General features: G+C 39.0%; 1 protein-coding gene across 1 annotated transcript in view; it reads right to left on the bottom strand.

Annotated features, from left to right (window-relative positions):
• dnah6 (dynein, axonemal, heavy chain 6) overlaps nt 1–19,415 on the bottom strand; it is a 228,725-nt gene that overhangs the window by 201,418 nt on the left and 7,892 nt on the right. Inside the window, exons 5-13 of the mRNA XM_078394918.1 lie at nt 16,384–16,634; nt 13,123–13,390; nt 11,406–11,540; nt 8,315–8,438; nt 5,341–5,461; nt 5,079–5,253; nt 4,461–4,649; nt 2,859–3,059; nt 163–283 (exon numbers count right to left, since the gene is read on the bottom strand). Coding sequence (XP_078251044.1) covers nt 163–283; nt 2,859–3,059; nt 4,461–4,649; nt 5,079–5,253; nt 5,341–5,461; nt 8,315–8,438; nt 11,406–11,540; nt 13,123–13,390; nt 16,384–16,634 — 1,585 coding nt within the window. The remainder of the gene's footprint in view (nt 1–162; nt 284–2,858; nt 3,060–4,460; nt 4,650–5,078; nt 5,254–5,340; nt 5,462–8,314; nt 8,439–11,405; nt 11,541–13,122; nt 13,391–16,383; nt 16,635–19,415) is intronic.

Raw genomic sequence — 19,415 nt, 5'->3', positions numbered from 1 at the left:
GTGTTGTCTCCCAACTTGTCACTCAGAGACAGGAATACATTAAAAGTTATATTGTAGTGAGTAGAAATTGCTGCCTACAGTCCTAGTTATCTCAATAAAGATAATCTGGCTTTGGAAGAGATGCAGTGCAGATTTAGAAAAATGGGAAACTGATAAACATACCATGATCCTCCTTCGTAATAGCCTCCAAATTGAGACTTTCATTTTCTTGATAGCATTGCCGAAATATTTCAAGCATTTCTGAAAATGTAAAAGCTGCACGATATCCTTCCTGAACACATTCCTAAAAGAGAAAATCATGAAATTAATGTTTAGAAACCCACAATGAAACAGAAGCAGAATTATCAAAACATCTTTGATAATGTTCACTCTATTTGGTATACATTAGTTGTATATCAAACATTGTGCAAGCAGTTTCTTTCTGTTGCTTTAATAGAATCATTATCCTAAGTTTCAAATAATACCCTTCTGGTGTATACCAACCCAGGGAACAGTTACAATGTAGCAATGGGTTTTGCACATTTCTTTCTCTCACTATTGGAGAGTAGCTAATGTTATCCCACTTTTTAAGAAAGGACGGAGAGAGAAAACAGGAAATTATAGACCAGTTAGCCTGACATCAGTGGTGGGGAAGATGCTGGAGTCAATTATAAAAGAAGAAATTGTGGAACATTTGGATAGCAGTAACAGGATCGTTCCGAGTCAGCATAGATTTACGAATGGGAAATCATGCTTGACTAATCTTCTGGAATTTTTTGAGGATGTAACTAGGAAAATGGACAAGAGAGAGCCAGTTGATGTAGTGTACCTGGACTTTCAGAAAGCCTTTGATAAGGTCCCTCATAGGAGATTAGTGGGCAAGATTAGAGCACATGGTCTTGTGGATGGGGTGCTGACATGGATAGAAAATTGGTTGGCAGACAGGAAACAAAGAGTAGGGATTAACAGGTCCCTTTCAGAATGGCAGGCAGTGGCGAGTGGGGTACCGCAAGGCCCAGTGCTGGGACCGCAGCTATTTACAATATACATTAATGACTTAGATGAAGGGATTAAAAGTAACATTAGCAAATTTGCAGACACAAAGCTGGTTAGCAGTGTGAACTGTGAGGAGGATGCTATGAGGATGCAGGGTGACTTGGACAGGTTGTGTGAGTGGCCAGATGCATGGCAGATGCAGTTTAATGTGGATAAATGTGAGGTTATCCACTTTGGTGGTAAGAACAGGAAGGCAGATTATTATCTGAATGGTGTCAAGTTAGGAAATGGGGAAGTACAAAGAGATCTGGGTGTTCTTGTTCATCAGTCATTTAAAGTTAGCATGCAGGTACAGCAGGCAGTGAAGAAAGCTAAAGGCATGTTGACCTTTATGACAAGAGGTGTTAAGTATAGGAGCAAAGAGGTCCTTCTGCAGTTGTACAGGGCCCTAGTGAGACCGCACCTGGAGTAGTACTGTGTGCAGTTTTGGTCTCCAAATTTGAGGAAGGACATTTTTCCTATTGAGGGCGTGCAGCGTAGGTTCACTAGGTTAATTCCCAGAATGGTGGGACTGTCGTATGTTGAAAGACTGGAGTGACTAGGCTTGTATACGCAGGAATTTAGAAGGATGAGAGGGGATCTTAATGAAACATAAGATTACTAGACCAAGTGGACCCGTTGGGCCCAAACCTCACCTGCATTGGTACAGCACACCCTCTCCTCCCCCCCCCCCCCTGCCTCCTCCCCTCTCCCCTCCCTCCCTTCTCCTCTCCCTCCCTCCTCCTCCCTCCCCTTCCCCCTCCCTCCCCTTCCCCCTCCCCACTCCCCTCCTCCTCCCCCTCCCTCCCCCCTCCTGACTGATTGACTTAACAAACAATGTTGAGTCTTTTTCATGTCACATCCTTCCTATTCACTGCTGCTTCCTCCCAGTTAAGTTGTCTACTTCTACCTCCTTAACAGAAATTCAGCTACAGGATTTCCTCTATGGGCCTCTCTATGGCAAAATGAGCAAAAATCACACCCTTTAACAATATAAGGCATTTCAAGGAAAGCACAATTTCCTGTGTTTTTATCTGTTGAATTCCCCATGGAGGTCTTACGATCAAAATATCCCTGTGCTGTATTGTAAGCCAAATGTTTATTGCGCATTCACTAGTGCCAACGCATTTCTTATGTCGAAATCCGAACCCATAGAAATTGGGATTTTGTAATTCCTTCAATGTTAATGACATTGAGTTCTGTTTCTGGTTGGATTTTTCAGGTGATAATAAGAAAACGTCATTGATTACAGACTTAATGGTTTATGACCTTCAAGATATCAGGTTTATGTAAAATAATCTGTGGAGGAATTTTGATTACAAGGTTTCCGAACAACATAGCAAATTATGCAACATGGTTAGCTAAGATTGTTTTCCTAAATACTATTTTCCATTAATCTCATTTCTGAGGTCATAAGGAATAGGAGTAGAATTAGGCCATTCGGCCCACCATTCAATCGTGTCTGATCCATCTCCCCCTATCAACCCCCTTTCTCCTGCCTTCTTCCCATAACCTCTGACACCTGGAGCATCTAGCTTTTACTAACAAAAGCACACCAACAGAGAAAACCTGTTCCAAATTCTCCAATAGAACTGCTGAAACTAATCGGCTGTAAGTGTTTTGAGTGACAATTTGCATTGAAAGTTTATTTTATCCTCCGGAGAGTATGTTTGTCATTCAACAGTTTTTGCAATGAATGGAATCTGCATTTTTCACAATATTGACACCATTTAATCAATAACTTTGAAATCCAAGAATGAATATCCATGCTTTCAATCACAATTGCTGCTTCACTACGAGCAAATATCCATTGTTTAACAGTGAATGTTTAAAATAAATCATACCATTATTTTCTGAATGGTTTCCACCATGTAATTGTCATCTTCAAGAACCTCTGCCAAGTTTGGTCCCTCACCACAGGTTTTTTCTTCAATCTTTTTATTGATTATTGGACGGGTAAAGGCATTAAAGTATGAATCGGAAACAAGATTACTTATGGAGAGAACCACTCCCTGCATTTGTAAGACAAGATCTGAAACCCCAACCTGACAAAGAAATCACACAAATCATGGTTAAATAATCTATTTAATAAATTTTTAAAAAATATATAAAAATATATAAATGAAGATAATACAATAAAACTATAATAAATAAATAAATAAAATAAAATAGTCTGAAGAAGAGTCCTGACTGAAACGTCACCAATCCATTTACTCCAGAGATGCTGCTCGACCCGCTCAGTTACTCCAGCATTTTGTGTCTATCTTTGGTATAAATCAGCATCTGTGGTTCCTTTATACTATACTATATTTAAATAAAACTTACTTTAGACAATTCTAGTTTATTCCTATTTACATTTAAGAATATTTCTGGAATGTCTTTATTTTTATTTGACATTATTGATTCTTTTCTCTGTACCCAAACCAATTCTTAAATATCTTTGTGCAGATGCTGAGGCCCAGCGCAAATTGGAGGAGCAGCACCTCATATTTGGCTTGGGCAGTTTACACCCCAGCGGTTTGAACATTGACTTCTCCCACTTCAAGTAGTCCCTGCTTCCCCTCTCTATCCCCTCACCCTTCCCAGTTCTCCGACTAGTCTTCCTGTCTCCGTCTACATCCTATCTTTGTCCCACCCCCTCCCCTGGCATCAGTCTGAAGAAGAGTCTCGACCCAAAACATCACCCATTCCTTCTCTCCTGAGATGCTGCCTGACCTGCTGAGTTACTCCAGCATTTTGTGTCTACCTTAAATATCTTTAGTTGGAAAGTCAGATTGTTGCCTGCTTTAACAGTCACACTCTAAAGTCAAAACCTGAAAAAATATAACAAAATCCTGCTCTAACCTGACCAAAAGTCAAAATGTAATAGTTTTGAGTTGAGACTACAGATACTGGCCTGTCCGGAGGAGAGCCATACAAGCAATTCATAATGCTCAGTGGTTGGAGCACAACATCACTAAGATAGACATAAAAAAGCTAGAGTAACTTAGCGAGTCACACAGCATCTCTGGAGAAAAGGAAAGGTGATGTTTCATTTCAGACTGAAGTTTTGGGTCTTGACCCGATGCATCATCTATTCCTTCTCTCCAGAGATGCTGTCTGACCCATTGAGTTACTCTAGTTTTTTGTCTTTACCAGCACCTGCAGTTTCTTCCTACACAGACTATCACTAAGGTTGTACATCCTTTCTTCATGACATTTAATAATACACATTCACTGTCATTGCTTCTTGGACAAGACAGTAAAGGGCTTCAAAATTACAACAAAAATAATTTGTTTAATTAACTTTCCATTAGAAAATTCATATTCATTACTAAAAGTTAATTCTGCTGTGGGGTATTGCTTATGGCAACTAACATGATAATTCACTATGATGAAAAAAAGGTTTAAAGAAGGAAGTAAACTGGTGAAATTGCTTAGCTGGAAATCATACATTTTTGACGAACCTCAAATTCACCTAAGCCTGGCCGAAACAGCAAATCATTAAAATACAACATCATGTCTACAATAAACATTGGTATTAAAGCAAGTTCTTCTTCCTGGAGAACTGTATCCTGGAGATCATCATCTTCTTCCTCCTCTTCGCCATGAATACTGCTTGTGAGAATATTCGATGCAGCGAGTTGTGCAAGTGACTGAGAAAGACAAGATCAATATATTTCAACATTAGAGTTATAGAATCATAGAGCTATACAGCATGGAAACAAGCCCTTTGGCTATTTTGTCCATGCCGACACGTTGGCATTCTGGGCTAGTTCCATTTGCCTGCATTTGGCCTCTAAAACTGCTTGTAATTAAAAGTTCTAGATAATTATTTTGCAATTATAGTGTGTGCTTTCCAGAGCACTCACCTTGGCTGTTCGGCCTTTTTAATACCAAAATATATAATAGTCTGAGAGAACACGGTATCTACTGAATGCAGTCCCCCAAACTAATGAGCATTGTCAAAGACAATGCCAAAAGACACCAAAATAATGTGTTACCAAGAACAGGCATACATTTTATTTAAGATATATAGTTTTTCCATTCCTATGAAAATTATGACAAATATCCTGAATGTCTACCTTCTGTTCCAACTCATTTTCTTTTACTTGATCATTAGTGCTCCAAATTTTTATTAGTTCATCCTCTGGAATATGCTTCAGCTTCTCTGTTAGTTGGTTGTACAAGATTGTGATGGAATTTACTGCAAGGACATGCAATGTATTGACTATGAGATAGTCTGTAAGTCGGATAAAGCTACAAAGGAGAAGTGAATGGGATAGTGAGATTTGTCATCAACAGTATGTAACAATTGAAACAGAGTTTGTAAATGTTAATACTAACCAGGTTAACCTCCTACAGTGAGATCTTTTGTTTGCTTGCCCTGTATAGTTTATTTTGTCAGATGATTCTGTAAGAATCTCAATGGCAATACTGGAATGTAACTTGTCAGGTTCACCAATTTCTGTAAGTCAAAACAATTTTACTTTTGCAGCAATATACATGATCAGAAAAGACATGCAGTATAAAGGTATGTTATGCAGTTCAAAGTGATGGACACAAATAAATATTTATCCCACAAGTAGCATATGGTTTCCTATGAAGATTTTCCCGAGGAAGTGCAATACAATTTATGGAGTTGATGTGCATCCTTGCATCTATTTTATCACATCATATAAACATTTTGTTTTAATGAAGGATAAAAGGGAAAGGGGATGACTAGGCGATGGGATGGTTGAGCAGGGTTGGGTTAGATGGGTGTGAAATGAGAAACAGGGTTAGAGTAATTGGTGGTGGGAGATAGTGAAATAAATGAATGTGCAATTTGGGAGGAATGGGGGGAAGAGAGGGAGAAAGATTTTTATTTGAAATTGGAGAATTCAATGCACATACCGTTGGGTAGTAGACTAGCCAAGTGGAATATTAGGTGTGGTTCATTCTTCTTGCAGGTTACCTCACTCTGGCAGTGGAAGAGGGCAAGGATGTGAAAGATCGATTTGGGAATGGGAAGCGAAATGGTTAGCATTCAGGATCTCTATCAGGCTTTGGCAGACAAAGCGCAAGTGTGGGGTGAAACATTTGCCTTATCTATACTTGGTCTTGCCTATGTAAAGGCAGCCACATCATGAACACTGAATACAATAGATGCGGTTGAAAGAAGTGCATAGATGCCTGATGGAGATACCAATTGCTAACCATTTTGCTTCCCATTCCCATATCGATCTTTCAAGTTCTTGCCCTCCTCCAGGTGTAGATAAGGCAAATGTTTCACCCCACACTTGCACTCTGTCTGCCAAAGCTTGATGGAGATCCCGATTGCTAACCATTTCGTTTCCCAAGTGCAAGTAAACCTCTGTCTCACCTGGAAGGGCTGCTGGGACCCCTGGATTGTAGTAAGAGAGGAGTTGCAGGGACAGGTGTACATCTCCACTGATTGCAAGGGAAAGCACCTGTGGAGTATGGGTTGGGTGGAAAGGGATGAGCAAGACAAAGATTTACGGAGAGTGGTCTCAACGGAAAGCAGAAAGAGGTGGGACAGGAAGATGTGAATAATGGGAATCATGGTGCAATCAAGGTATTTGCAGAAGGGTTCGATGGGGCAGGAACAAGCAAAAACAATGGGCCTGATAGGGTAATCCTGCTTTTGAATTTTGGGAATGAGATAGAAACAGGCAGAACGAGTTTGGGGAACTGTAAGGTTGTATGTGCCATTGTGGTCTGGTAGGCTCCAGAGGGTTAATCACCAGATTCAATAAGATCTGTGATAGTCTGGGAGATGGTGGCCTGGTGTCAATGGGGTCATGGTCAAGGAGGAAGAGGTGTCCAACAGCTGATGCCTGGCCTCGGCACGGTAGTCAGGCTGCCAGACTACAATGGCACCTCCCTTGTCAATGGGTATTGATGAGAATATCAGGATAGGTTTTTTAATGAGAATGTCAGAGGTGAGGATTACTTGCCAGAGAAATAGCATGGAGACAGAGCTGACAAAAGAAGAGTTTGACATCGGAGAAAGCTCAGAACTCAATGAGATGTTGGTGCAGTGCTACAAAGCTAAGGCATCTGCTGAGTATAGACAGTTGAGCATTGTTAGAGGGGGGGGTCAGGGGGTCAGGTGGAAACAATGCAAGGATTGGGGCTGGGGTCAGACACAAGGTTTGAGGGGGTTAAGGAGCTCACGAGGGGCTTCATGATGTACGTCCTAACCCCAAAATGAATCACCTCAGATTTATCAGGATTAAACTCCAACTACCACTTTTCAACCCATTTCACCAACACATCCTGCAACCTAAAACTACCCTCCATTCTGTCAATAACTCTGGCAATCTTACTGCTATTTTGGAACTTAAGGATTATGCCTATACACGTCCACATCCAAATCATTCAGACACAAACAACAAGGATCTCAGCACTAATTTATGTGGAACACAGCCAGTCACCGGTATCCAATCACAAAAATAACTTTCCACCATCACCCTCCTATTTACCAAGCTACTTTGGATCCAATTTATTTAACCTGGATTGTATAGACCATTACTTTTTGAAGCTGTCTCCCAAGTGAGAGTTTACTTGCTTTACTGAAGTCCGTGGAAACCAAATCTATTGCACTGACCTCCTCAATATTTAAAACATTCAATCAGAATGGTCAAACATGATCTGCCCTTGACAAAGCCATGCTAGTTATTTCTGATTATTCTTTGCCCACACCCAAAGTTTTGCAAACTTTTGAAATTGAAATTCTCTTTCTAAGAAAGCAATGAAGACTCAGTCATTGTGTATGCTCAAGATAAAGATCAACAGATTTTTAAATATGAAGAGAATCAAGGAAAAGTATGGTGCAGAGATAAATGATCAGCCCTAATCAAATTGGGTGATAAAGCAGGCACAAGGGTCTGAATTGTCTACTTAAGACTTTAGACATACAGCATGTCAACAGGCCCTTCGGCTCACCGAGACCAAGCCGGCCTGCCATTGCCCTGTACACCAGCACTATCTTGCACACCAGGGAAAAATGTGCAGAAGCCAATTAACCTACAAACCTTTATGTCTTTGGAGTGTGGGAGGAAACTGGAGCACCCGGAAAAAACCCCACGTGGTCACAGGGAGAATGTACAATCTCCATACAGACAGCATCCACAGTCAGAAAACGAACCTGGGTCTCTGGCGCTGTAAGACAGCAACTCTACCGCTGCGCCACTGTGCCGCCCTTAACTTGCTCTTGAAAGTTACTCTAGATGCTTGCCTAAGCTAACACATTTTTATAATATAAATGTTAAGACACATACACATACATGCATGTATATTATGGGCAAATGAGTACCTGCACTCTGAATCTCAGACAGATAATCATCTGGAATAAATCCAGCTTCCAGTAAGGCTGTGCAACACGCAATCTTGACTGTCTGTTGTGCGATTTTCCTGAATTGAGATAGGCGCTCTGAACCCTGTTAAACAAAAATAACATTGAATTCCAAGTCTACTGGTATGGATAATCAAGCATAACCTACATACTAGAAACAAGTTGCTGGTTTACAAAACAATGAGACACAAAGTGCTGGAGTAACTCCAAGGATCAGGCAGCATCCCTGGAGAATATGGACAGGTGACATTTTGGCTCAAGACTTTTCTTCAGACTGGGGAGAATTTCTTCAAAGTAGGCATACCTACAGGCTACTTAGCTACAGCTCAAACTTTCACCACCAACTGAGAGTGACTATCTCAGGGCAACCTCCTAACTTGAATAAAAAGGACTGCCAGTCGCTATGTTTATAATTGGAGTATTCCTTTATGAAGTTCAGAAGGTCTTGGTGAATGTCTGTAGATTTCTTTGCTCCAACACTGGAATAATTGCCTGTTAAATCTACGTCAGTTGAATCTGATGCAAAGGCAGCAAGAAAATTTAAATAAATGTAAACATTGGCTCTCGGGATAAAGACAGGATTTTTTTATTAAGTTAGTCTAAATGTTTTTAATTGTTTCAAGTACTACTAAAGTGTATTTTTAAGGAATTCTGACAAGTGACAAGGAAAACCCTGTCCACAACCATGTTCTGGAGTAGCCTGCTCAAGGCTACCAAAGTCACTAGAGAAAAACCACAAGGGAGCACAATAAACAGTCATCCTGGAATTTAGCTAATAAACAGACTTCTTCAAATTGACCTGCTAGACAAGGGGAATGGAATTTTCAACTGAAGACTATATTTTCTCAGGGCTTAGAACATAGACAAGTAAGCACAGGAACAGGCCATTCGCCCACAATGTCTATGGTAAACATGATTGCATATTCATTTGTTCTATAACTCACCACATCACCTTCTATATCTCTCATTTCCCTTTCCCCTCGCAGTCTGAAGAAGGGTATCGACCTGAAATGTCACCTATTCGTTTTCTCCAGAGATGTTGCCTGACCCGCTCAGTTACTCCAGCTTTTTGTGTCTATCTTCAGTTTAAACCAGCATCTGCAGTTCCTTCCTACACATCCCAATTTAAATTGTCTACCTGTCTGCACATGGTCTATCTCTCGCAATTCCCTACCTGATCAGGTATCTGCCTAAATATGTTTATTTAATATTGCTATCATATCTGTCTTCATCACTTTGCCAGTGTGTTCCAGCTGACTCCCACTCTCTGTGTAAAAATCCTGCCTCTTAAATCTCCTTTAAACTTTCCCTTTCTCACCTTAAAGCTATGACCTTAAGTATTTTACATTTTTACATTACCCCTCCTCTGCCTCTCAAAATTTGATATAGTTCCATCAGGTTGCCCTCAGCCTCTGACATTCCAGAGAAAACAATCTAAGTTTGTCTAACCTCACCTTAGAACTAACACTGTCTAATCCTTGGAAACATCCTTGTGAATCTCTTCTGCACTCTTTCCAAAGCCTTTACATTTATCCTGTAATGTGGATTTTAGAATTACACATAATGTTCCGAAAGTTGCCAAACCAATTTTTTTCAGCTGGAACATGATTTCCTAACATTTACACTCAATGTCCCAAATAGTGAAGCCAAGTATGCCGTACACTTTCTTTACCACCTTGTCTACTATGTTCCATATTCACAGATCTATGGAATATAGGCCGATCTCTCAGGACATCAATGCTCCATCGAATCCTGCAATTTATTACGTACAGATCCACCACCGATTTTCCTGCACTCTTGGTTCCAGAACCTTGCCGTGTAATCCATTTTGCTGGACCAACAGAGGTCACCAATTATGTCCCTTGTTAACCTCCTCCTCTCCAGGGAAAACAGATCTCGTCTCCAGTCTCTCCTAATAACTAAAACGCTCTGTCCCAGGCAACATCCTGTGAACATCTTCTGCACACTCTCCAGCGCCATCACATCTTTCCTAAAATATGGTGACCAAAACTGAATGCAGTACTCCAGCTGGGGTTTTACCAATGTTTCGTAAAGTCAGAACATAACTTTCCTGCTGTTGTATTCAACATCCTGACTAATTTAGGCCAGCATCCCTTATGCCTTCTTGACAATCTTATCTATCCGCATTGTCACTTTCAAGAATCTTTAGATCGCACATCCAAGCCCCTCTATTCCTCAGTACTCCTGAGGACTTCACCATTCGTGGTACATGTCCTGGCTTGAGTAATGCCCTCAAAATGCATCACCTTTCATTTATCAGGATTAAATTACATCCGCCAGTTCCCAGCCATTATCCATCACATTGATATCCCCCTATAGCCTACGACTACCCTCCATATTGTCAACACTACAAAATAATATAAGAAAATAACTGCAGATGCTGGTACAAATCGAAGGTATTTATTCACAAAATGCTGGAGTAACTCAGCAGGTCAGGCAGCATCTCAGGAGAGAAGGAATGGGTGACGTTTCGGGTCGAGACCCTTCTTCAGACTGACAAAATAATATTGTCATTTGGGAACTTACTGATCATGTCTACCTACAACCACATCTAAATCACTCACACCTATTAATCACAGCATGTAACCCACTACCAATACATGTGGAACACCACTCGTTGTAAGCATCCAATCACAAAAAACAATCCTCTACCATCATCAATAGTCTCCTATTGCCAAGCCAATTTTGGATCCAATTTGCCGACTTGCACTGAGTCCATGGCCCTAACATTTTGGACCAGTCTCATGTGGAACTTGTCAAAGGCCATATTTAAGTCTTGCCCATTTAAGTCCCACCATTGAACTTGCTTGCTAATGCTTCAGACTTTTCCTTCCATTAATGTTGGGCTCATGTGGAATCAGGAGAGTGTTCTCCCAGCCTTTCAAACATTTTTTCAGCCTTCCTATAATGTCTCTTTAGCCTGGAAGGTAACAATGCATCTGGAAATATTGGTCTGCACCCAAAACAAGTCATATTCAAACACGTTAGCTATTTCTATGTCAGGATAATATTTTAGATGTTTATACATTACCTCACTAAGCTGTTGAGATTGAATTGTCTTGAACTCATCCAGGGTATATGTGTGTCCTTTCTTAATTTTATATAGAGATATGTCACTAATGCGGTAACACATATCCCTGATGTTGAGAAGTGCAGGCCTCAGCGACTTTATCGAAGAAAAAGACAAGATATGTTATTGCGAGCCCACAGTAAAATCAAACTGGACTAGACATTTTCTTAGAGTATTACATTTTCTCTATATATTTTCAATATCAAAATTAAACTAAAGCACCTTGTAAATATTATGAAGCGATCTTTCTTCTCACATGACCCCACAAAGATACTAACTCTATGACTCTGAAGTTTGATACTTGAAAATGTCTTCATTACTTTAATCTATTGTACATTACCGTATTATGTAGGAAAAGAAACATTACAGGAGGTAACAATAATGACAATGTACATGTATAATGTACTAAAAGTCGAAAAATATATAAAAGTACATAAATACAAACCAAATATTTGGGGGCTACCAAAGGATTGGTCAAAAAGATTACTTTTAAGGGTGGTGAGAAAGATATAACACATAGCACAAAGTGGGTGTAAGAAAGGGAAAACTGTTTTGGTGACAATTTTAATATTAAGGTTACTATAATCTAGAAAACTCAAGTAAATATTTTACAACAGAATAACAAACTCTGTTTTTTTTGGGTCATTTACTAAAAATGCTTAATTGGGATTTTCGTAAATTTAGTGATAATATGATTGGTGCTCATTAAAAATTGTATATAGACAGTAATACATATCAGCATTACAGATGAAATTTGCCCCTAATCTTAACAATACTTGAGAGTCTATTTTAAAATTACATCAATATACAGGTTCTCTATTGTCCTTTCTCTATGCCAATAGATTCACTTATTGAACTTAATAGCATATTGCCCATTGTTGAAATTTGGCTGCACATCTGCTGATGATCTCACGTGTATATCAAGTAGCGTATAATCTCATATATCATTAATGATCTTACACATGCTACATCTGTGATTGAATAGACTTATGTTGCTCCTTGCATTATATTTCCTGCACTTAATTAACACAGTTTATGCTCAAGAACAATGTGCTATAACGTACACTCGACTAATACACTCACACATCACAAACACAACTATTCGATCATGGTAGACAGATATATATGATATGATATATATGATATCATACAGTCACTGACAGCGCATTCATTAATCTATATGTTACTGTCTTGCAGGAGAAGGTGGAGCACAACCAATACCTGCAACAATTAACTGGAATGACATTCTACTATTACAAACTTGGGCACGTTGTGTATAGGATGGTTATGGTCATAGGTTCAGCTGTCACAGTGGAGTGGAGGATTGGTGATCCAATTTCCCTTCTCACATGCAACTTATGGTTCATTTCACAATACTCTAACTCTTAATGGTTAAACCATGTTTTAAAAAGTGTTTAATTAAAGATCTCTGAGGGTGCAACTAGCTGGACAGATAAAAGGGAGTTTGATGATTTGGTATATTTGGATTTCCAAAAGGCATTTGATAAAGTGTCACATAAAATATTTCAGCAGGACAATGAACTTTTTTTAGTACATTCCCCTTAAAATACTTACATAAGATGTGAAATAAAAAGCATTACGATCTACATTTATGTAGGTACTAAAGTTTTGTGAAGCAAATGATTACATTGCGTAAAAAGATGAATGTAATACTCACTGGGTTGATGATGAACAGGTTCTCCTGCAATGCTCTGCGACAATTGCTGATTTTCTTTGAACGTACATTTTTTCGCCAGACAGTAAAGGCCTTCCATTTGCGAAATAGTGCAAAGACTGGAATCTTTGTAAGTTTTTTATGATATAAATATTCTTGTTCCCAACGGTCGAGGTCTATAAAATCAATGCCCTCACTCTTCATGTGCAGAACTCCATCCTGACTGATGGTATAATAGTCATTCATGTTGGCATCCTCATAGGCAACCACACTAAAGTAATAAATATTAGGTTCAATAAAGTGATATTTGTAGTTAACCTTTTTACCAATCTCATATCTCCCCTTTTTTTTTTATCGTTGATGAGATTAAAAAGAAAAATAATACCAATTCTGGAGGCCTCAAATAATTTGTGTGCACACATTTCTATCAGCATCAAAGATAAGTCAGAGTTCTCAAGGTTTCACTCCAATGCCAAAATGGTAATTATTCTATAGTTTATTATCAGATATTGATTATCTTTTTTTCAGGCAGTTCATTTTAAATGTTATCCTATTAATTTCAGAACTTTGTTATTTATTTATTTATATTTTCTGTTTAAATGTTATTCCGTTTGAACCACCTCTTGGGTCTCTGACTCTACTGCTGAATGAACAATTGCCCTGAGAAGTATGAAAACGATCTCTGAAGTAATCCCTTTTTTCAATGAAATACTGGCAAATTAATCCCTTCTTCCTTTGGAAAATGACAAAAGAGCCATCCAAAGAAGAAATTACTTCTCCCATCTTTAAGCTGCTTTTCGCTTTTTCATAGCACTTAAATTCTATCCTAACAAGATAAAGACATAATGTGTGATTTACTATATGCATTTTCTTTTATTACAGGTATTTACAATTGTATTACTAAACCTGACGAAATACTTTGAGCTCTCTGCTTTGTTCACATAAGGTCTGAATGTTGCTTTCCAATTTTTTGTGCCAGATTAGGATCAGAAGTGCCATAAGGGCTTAGGACATGTGAGGATGTGAGAACACATTAGGCTTCTCAAATATCAAATCAAGATCTTAAGCAGGTTCCAGAATCGCAAGAGCAAAAATTGGAACAAATTGGAGAGCCTTGTAATAGATCTAATTGTACTGAATCTTCAATTACCTCATCAAAAGACAATCAAAGAAATACAAGATTGCTCAAACATGGCCAAGAAGATGTCAATTTTAGATTTGAGCACCTAAACGCATATAATAATTGCCAATTTCAAACTCTGAAACAGGTTTTAAATAAGCAAAAGAACATAAATATGAGGTGAAAGTAGCGGCAGTTTTAGGCATGGAGGCTAAAAGCATGACCTGTTTTGATGAAGACTAGAAAATTGCACAATGAATGTTAATGTGGTGTGAATTGTAGGTAGAGAGAAGGCTTTGAATCACAGCGGCAGGATTGAGCCATTTATTTCCTTAAGTGTGTTCTGCCAGTCAAATTCGTCATGGCTCATCTATGATCTGACTCCACATACCTGTCTTTGCCCCACATACTTTAATTTAGAAAGTTAATAAAGACGATCAATCAGAGATGTAATTGTTATTTGCAGCCTGTAACAAATAACAGTGAGTTGCAGCATTTTGTCATTTCTTTCTCAAAAAAACGAGTTCCAAATTTTAGACTATACTCCCTGGTCCTAAACTGAGTGGGGATACTTCTGCTTGATCAGATCTATCAAATCTCCTTGACACCATGAGCATTTCAATCAATTTAGCTATTAATCTGTAATTTCTAAAGAACACAAACTTAATTCCTGAACTGCTTTCATTCATTCCCACTCTAAGCCCTGTTATTCAGAAATAAAACAATCACATAGGCATGTAATGAACACAACAGGACAATTAAGGAAAAGAAGAAACAGCATTTTCTTTCTATGTCTCTCAGAGATGTCTCAAACAATTAAATCAATCTAGGTTGAGGTCTCAAATGCTGAGTACATTTGTCACAGGACTAGAAATCCTGAAGCGCAGGCAAATGCTTAAGAAGTACAAATTCAAATCCCACCAAGACAGTTGGGAAATAGATTATTCAATAAATTCAGAATAGAATACTAGTATTAGTAATTGTGAACATGACACAACCAAATTGCTGTTAATCTCATATGATTCATATGATTCATTAATGTTCTTTTGGGAAAACAATCTGCCCCACCTACCCAGTCTGCATGTGACTGTAACATAATTAGTTGATTCCAAACTGCTCTCCAAAATCGTACTCATTTTAAGGGCATGATTTGCATGGAGAGGTTGGATAAGCTGGGACATTTTTCCCTGAAGTGCAACTGGCTGAGAGATAACCTTCTTGAGGTGTACAAAATCATGAGAGGCATCAATAAGGTGAATGGTTATAGTCTTTATCTCAGGAATCTAGAAGTAGAAGGCATGGGATTAAGATGGGAAGGCAATGATTTAAAGGCAACCTGAGGGATAACCTCTTCACTCAGAGGGTGGTGAATAAATGGAATGATCTACCTACCAAAGAAAGTTGTAAAACCAGGTACAATCACAATGTTTAAAGAACACTTGGACAGGTACATGGGTAGGAAAGGTTTAAAAGAATTTGGGCAAAAATGCAGGCAAATCACTTGTTCATTTATAAAACCAGGTCAACATGGATGAGCTGGGCAGAAAGGTTTGTTTCTGTGCTGTATGATTTCATGGGAAATAAATGTGACAGAAATCCAACCTCACAAGAATTAAAAGAAAAGATACACTCACTGCATGCAATCCAGGCTAACACTGGAGTACAACATTAATGCTCAGTAAAAATACCATCTGTCTGGCAAGAAGGCTAAATGAAGACCCGGTTTCCTGTACGAATCCAAACATGTGTCCAAAGAAAAGAGGCATCCTCAGTCACTTCTCAGTCCTAATTTCTTTTACTGAACAACTGCACTGTAAAAATGTACAAAGTGGAATTTTGAAGGTATGAGATGGGTGCCTCTAATCAAATGTTTTATTCAAAGTTCAGCATTTCAACGGTGCTGTGCAGCATTCATTCCTTTGTGCACTGACATTAAATACTACCTTAAATACTAATGGCTTTTGATGCGTAGCTTCATCCAAAAACCTCTGAATTGAAAGGAGGATACTACCAAGTTCAGGTATTGAGAAATCAGATGTTTAATGCCTTACTCAATTGGAAAGATGAAGTAATAGATATTCATGTTTGACAGATTTAGTTAATGTAAGCATAAAATAAACAGTATACAAAATTAAAGATAGTACCTCAAATTATAAAAATCATAATTAATTGAGTATTTAGGAGCATTATAGGCCATGTATAAAAATCCCAAGTGCTTATTCTTCCGAATGATTGAAGTAATTTTTAAAGGATCTTGAATGTTTTCCTTGATGACATCTTCTGCTGTTCTATATGTCAATTCTGGAGGTGAAATCATCCTCATGCATGAACTTGTTCTACACAGCGCAAGTGCGGGTGATGGTGGGATTGGCTGTATACATGTGTCGATATCAATCTGTACAAAATAAACAATGGGCTTAAAATTAAAATAGCCCCATTCAATAACAAGCAGAATATAATGGCAACAATCTTATTTTCACTTTCTAGAGATTTTCCAGTAAATTATATAGTTTTGACTGTGATATAAATTCCACCAAATTTAAGTGTTTTAATTTTTTCACAAAATTTGCATCAGTAAAACAAATCAAATATTCAGAAACATTGAAGCAAATTCAGATTGCGTCCTGTTCATGCCCTGCTCATTGGGTGGCACAGTAGCGCAGTGGATTACAGTGCCAGAGACCTGCGTTCGATCCAAACTTCTGGTGCTGCTTGTACGGAGTTTGTACCTTCTCTCTGTGACTGTGTGGATTTTCTCTGAGTGTTCCGGTTTCCTCCCACATCGCAAAGATGTGCAGGCTTATAGATTAATTGACTTCTGTAAATTGTCCCTCGTGTGTAGGATAGAACTAGTGTATGGGTGATCGCAGGTTGGCACGGACTCAGTGGTCCAAAGAGCCTGTTTCCATCTCTAAACTAAACTAAGAAAGTATCTCATAGAAACATAGAAACATAGAAAATAGGTGCAGGAGTAGGCCATTCGGCCCTTCGAGCCTGCACCGCCATTCCATATGATCATGGCTGATCATCCAGCTCAGTAGCCTGTACCTGCCTTCTCTCCATACCCCCTGATCCCTTTAGCAAAAAGGGCCACATCTAACTCCCTCTTAAATATAGCCAATGAACAGGCCTCAACTACCTTCTGTGGCAGAGAATTCCACAGACTCACCACTCTCTGTGTGAAGAAATGTTTTCTCATCTCGGCCCTAAAAGACTTCCCCCTTATCCTTAAGCTGTGACCCCTGGTTCTGGACTCCCCCAACATCGGGAACAATCTTCCCGCATCTAGCCTCTCCAACCCCTTAAGAATTTTATATGTTTCTATAAGATCCCCCCTCAATCTTCTAAATTCCAGCGAGTACAAGCCCAGTCTATCCAGTCTTTCCTCATATGCAAGTCCTACCATCCCAGGGATTAATCTGGTGAACCTTCTCTGTACTCCCTCTAAGGCAAGAACGTCTTTCCTCAGGTTAGGAGACCAAAACTGCACACAATACTCCAGGTGCGGTCTCACCAAGGCCCTGTACAACTGTAGCAGAACCTCCCTGCTCCTAAACTCAAATCCTCTTGCTATGAATGCCAACATACCATTCGCTTTCTTCACTGCCTGCTGCACCTGCATGCTTGCTTTCAATGACTGGTGCACCATGACACCCAGGTCACGTTGCATCTCCCCTTCTCCCAATCGGTCACCATTCAGGTAATACTCTGCTTTCCTGTTCTTGCCGCCAAAGTGGATAACCTCACATTTATCCACATTATATTGCATCTGCCATGCATTTGCCCACTCGCCTAATCTATCCAAGTCACTCTGCAGCCTCCTAGCATCCTCCTCGCAGCTAACACTGCCACCCAGCTTCGTGTCATCCGCAAACTTAGAGATGTTGCATTCAATTCCCTCGTCCAAATCATTAATATACACTGTAAATAACTGGGGTCCCAGCACTGAGCCTTGCGGTACCCCCACTAGTCACTGCCTGCCATTCCGAAAAGGACCCGTTTATTCCTACTCTTTGCTTCCTGTCCGCCAACCAATTTTCTATCCACCTCAAAACTGAACCCTCAATACCGTGTGCTTTAAGTTTGTACACCAATCTCCTATGTGGGACCTTGTCGAAGGCCTTCTGAAAGTCCAGATATAACACATCGACTGGTTCTCCCTTATCCACTCTACTAGTTACATCCTCAAAAAATTCTATAAGATTCGTCAGACATGATTTGCCTTTGGTAAATCCATGCTGACTTTGTCCGAGTATAGGTTTCAGTTGTATTGAAATAAGTACATTTCAGTCAAAATTAATTTCTCCAGTCAAACATTCTGTTCCATTTACCTTTTTTTGGAAAGAAACCTGTTATTATCCTGCATCACATTTGAATCAAGTGGTCCATTAAATTTGTCAGAAATGCATATTCCTGTAATTTTTACAATTTGCAGCAAGGAATTTTTCCCTGTTCTGCAATAAGAACTTCCTGTCACCTTTGGTCTGCTATATTATTTATTGCTCACTTTAAGAGATGGATGCAAAAAGGTAAAAGGTGTCCGGTTATATTTGGTTACGTCCATGCAGACATGCACAGCCACCCACACACTTATTCACATGCACACATGCACTGTAATACAGCACTAAAATGGACCCTTGGGCCCACCGAGTTCCTACCAACAATTGATCATCTATTTCCACTAATTTTGTAATTTTGCACCATTCCTGTTTTTTATTCTCCTCACCTTTCTTTCAACTCCTCCCAGATGCTATCACTCACCTACACTTGAAAGAGAAATTACAGTAGCCAATTAATCTACCACATATATATTTCTTCTTCAAAATCTTTCTTAACTACTTACTATAAAAAAATTTATCTTAAGCTTACAGTATATATTTTTTATAACACAACATACTTTCTTGGGTTTTATCTTCCAGCGATTTATTTCTTACCTCTCCTTCAGAATAAATCTTCATGAAAACAGCTGGAAAGTTTATTTCTGAAGGCCCATCAATTGATTTTTTATTTTATTTTTTTATTTCTTCAATCAGTTACCAGCTGTGAATGGATACTGAGCTATGCAAGACAAGACATGCAAACCGAGACCTGGGTTACTTGGTAAAATTGGTAAAACTAAATATTGACGTTATTTTCCCAAAAGGCCAACAAAAATTGGAAGGAATTCGTGATCCTG

Source organism: Rhinoraja longicauda, chromosome 3 (assembly GCF_053455715.1).
Source record: "Rhinoraja longicauda isolate Sanriku21f chromosome 3, sRhiLon1.1, whole genome shotgun sequence".
NCBI classification, from domain to species: Eukaryota; Metazoa; Chordata; class Chondrichthyes; order Rajiformes; family Arhynchobatidae; genus Rhinoraja; species Rhinoraja longicauda.
This window is presented reverse-complemented; position numbering and strand designations above follow the sequence as displayed.